General features: G+C 64.1%; 1 protein-coding gene across 1 annotated transcript in view; it reads left to right on the forward strand.

The window, feature by feature from the left end:
- Nucleotides 1-3,113, forward strand: part of TSNARE1 (t-SNARE domain containing 1) — a 35,431-nt gene that overhangs the window by 14,628 nt on the left and 17,690 nt on the right. The window contains exons 5-6 of the mRNA XM_014539980.1: nucleotides 493-671; nucleotides 2,550-2,632. Of these exons, the coding sequence (XP_014395466.1) occupies nucleotides 493-671; nucleotides 2,550-2,632 (262 nt within the window). The remainder of the gene's footprint in view (nucleotides 1-492; nucleotides 672-2,549; nucleotides 2,633-3,113) is intronic.

Raw genomic sequence — 3,113 nt, forward strand, 5'->3', positions numbered from 1 at the left:
ACCCATCCACCCACCCACCCATCCATCCACCCACTATCCATCCATCTATCCATTCACCCACCCACAATCCATTATCCACCCATCCATTCATTCATCCATCCACCCACCGTCCATCCACCATCCACCCACCATCCACCCACCATCCATCCACCATCCACCCACCACCCATCCATCCATCCATCCACCCACCCACCTTCAGGATTCACTGGGCAGTGCCTGTGTGTGGCCTATGCAGTGCTGACACAGAGCGGAGCCCGTTGAGGGGTGGGGTGTGAAGTGCCTACGGGACTGAGAGCAGACAGCTCATCCCTCTGGTGAGGGCGGCGGGGCAGAGCTGGGGACCCCGTCCTGCCCAAGACCCAGCCCTCCGGGGGCCAGCGCTGTGCTCTGGACCATGCGGAGTCATGGCCGGCGGCACTCAGAGAGTTTGGGGTTGGCCTTGGAGACAGCGTTCAGATCCCAGCCCTGCCTCTGACTCGGGGTCTGACCCAGGCACCAGGCGGGCTTGTCGGCTGCGGCTCTCGCTCAGCACTCGGATGCCAGGCCTGGGCCTCCACCTGCAGCCCGGACAGCCCATGGCACCGTCTTGTCTCCACAGAGCGACCTGCTGGATGTGACCCAGATCCTCAAGGACTTGGCGGCCGTGGTGTCGGAGCAAGGAGAGGCCGTCGGTGGGTGCCCTGCCCCGCCCGCCACTGCTCCCCGTCCAGCTGCCCCGGGAGGAGCCAGGCCAGGGCGGGTTATGGGTCTGAGGGTCTCCTCCCCTAGGAAGCCGGGGGGCGGGGCTCATACAGGAGGTCCTGGCCTCCGTGCCCCCGGGGTTCCTCCCCCCCCAGGGCTGCACGGGGGGTGGATGGGTGGATGAGGGGGTGGATGGGTGGATGAGGGGGTGGATGGGTGGATGAGGGGGTGGATGGGTGGATGAGGGGGTGGATGGGTGGATGAGGGGGTGGATGGGTGGATGAGGGGGTGGATGGGTGGATGAGGGGGTGGATGGGTGGATGAGGGGGTGGATGGGTGGATGAGGGGGTGGATGGGTGGATGAGGGGGTGGATGGGTGGATGAGGGGGTGGATGGGTGGATGAGGGGGTGGATGGGTGGATGAGGGGGTGGATGGGTGGATGAGGGGGTGGATGGGTGGATGAGGGGGTGGATGGGTGGATGAGGGGGTGGATGGGTGGATGAGGGGGTGGATGGGTGGATGAGGGGGTGGATGGGTGGATGAGGGGGTGGATGGGTGGATGAGGGGGTGGATGGGTGGATGAGGGGGTGGATGGGTGGATGAGGGGGTGGATGGGTGGATGAGGGGGTGGATGGGTGGATGAGGGGGTGGATGGGTGGATGAGGGGGTGGATGGGTGGATGAGGGGGTGGATGGGTGGATGAGGGGGTGGATGGGTGGATGAGGGGGTGGATGGGTGGATGAGGGGGTGGATGGGTGGATGAGGGGGTGGATGGGTGGATGAGGGGGTGGATGGGTGGATGAGGGGGTGGATGGGTGGATGAGGGGGTGGATGGGTGGATGAGGGGGTGGATGGATGGGTGGGGGGGTGGATGGGTGGATGAGGGGGTGGATGGGTGGGTGGATGTAGGGAAGGAGGATGGAAGGAGGGAGATGGATGGGTGGACGAGAGGTGGGTGATGGAACAAGGGTTGGCAGGTAGATGAGCAGATGAGTGAGTGGATATATAACTAGGCAGAGGGACAGGGTGGTGGATAGACAATGGCCAACTTGGTGGGTGCACAGGTGGTTGGTGGGCAGTTGGGTGCTGGGTGGATGCAGATGTTGGTTCCTGCCTCAGGCAGCGCCCCCTCTGACAAGGCTCCTGCACCCCATGTGCTCCCCAGATCAGGTGGGCCTGGGTTCAAGGCTGGCACTGCTGCAACCCAGCTTCATGGTAACTTTGGGGGTGGCCCCCTCCTTTGAGCCTGCAGGATGGCACCATGACGGAGGGGGCATGGGTGCCACACCTGCTGTCCATGCTGCCCCGGCGCTGACTCCAGCCCAGGTGTGAGAGCCTGCGCTCACAGTGCCCAGCACCCACCCTGTGCGCCTTCACACACGTGCTCACCCGGTGCTGGGTGGGTGCTGCTGGGCTAGGGGAGAGTGTGTGGTTTGGGGTTGCTGAGGCACCCCGGTTTTATGTATTTATTATTATTAATATACTAGAGGCCTGGTGCACAAAAATTTGCCAGTGCCCGGAGGTGCTCACGGACTGGCCTTAGCCCTCCCTGTGGCTCCACAGCCCTGCCCTCCTCAGTGGCTGAGGCCCTGCCAGTGGGAGCCGCCCAGGGGGCAGAATCTACCAGCCCGGCCTCCACCCTGTCCTGAGGGGCTGTCCTGCCCGAGGGGCACCTCCAGGCCTCTGTCCTGATGGTTTGGGCCGGGCAGTGCTATGCCAGGCCAGCGCCCGGTGCCCAGCTGCAGCCACTGCCTCTCGGAGGCCAGACTCCTCACCTGGACCTCAGGGACCAGGAAGGGGAGGTGCCGCCCCTCGGTTCCCGCCCCTCAGTCTCCAGGAATAACCGCTCCTGTTGTCTGACTTGCAGATAGTATTGAAGCCAGCCTGGAGGCGGCATCCTCGCACACTGAGGCCGCCAGCCAGCTCCTGGCTGAAGCCAGCCGGCACCACGTAAGTCAGAGGGACAGCCCACGGCCTCGGCCCCTGTCCCATCCCAGACGGCTCAGGCCTGACCTCCCCGGAGAGGGCCACGCCCACGGGGCATTTCTGAGCCCAGGACTGGCATGAGGGCGGGGAGAGGGGCGGGTGGCAGGTGGCGCCTCTAGGGTGGTCACCCTGCCTCCTGTGGTGTCACCTGTGGAGGCTGAAGGGCCCTGTGGGCTGGGGGATGGGGGGATGGATGGATGGATGGATGGATGGATGGATAGGTGGATGGGTAAAAAAAAAGATGGGTGGGTGGATGGATGGGTGGATGGATGGATGGATGGATGGATGGGTGGATGGATGGGTGGATGGATGGGGGGATGGGATGGATGATGGATGGATAGGTGGATGGGTGGATGAGGGAGTGGATGGATAGATGGATGAGGGGGTGGATGGGTGGATGAGGGGTTGGATGGGTGGATGAGGGGGTGGATGGGTGGATGAGGGG

Source organism: Myotis brandtii, unplaced genomic scaffold (genome assembly GCF_000412655.1).
Source record: "Myotis brandtii unplaced genomic scaffold, ASM41265v1 scaffold2325, whole genome shotgun sequence".
Classification (NCBI taxonomy): Eukaryota; Metazoa; Chordata; class Mammalia; order Chiroptera; family Vespertilionidae; genus Myotis; species Myotis brandtii.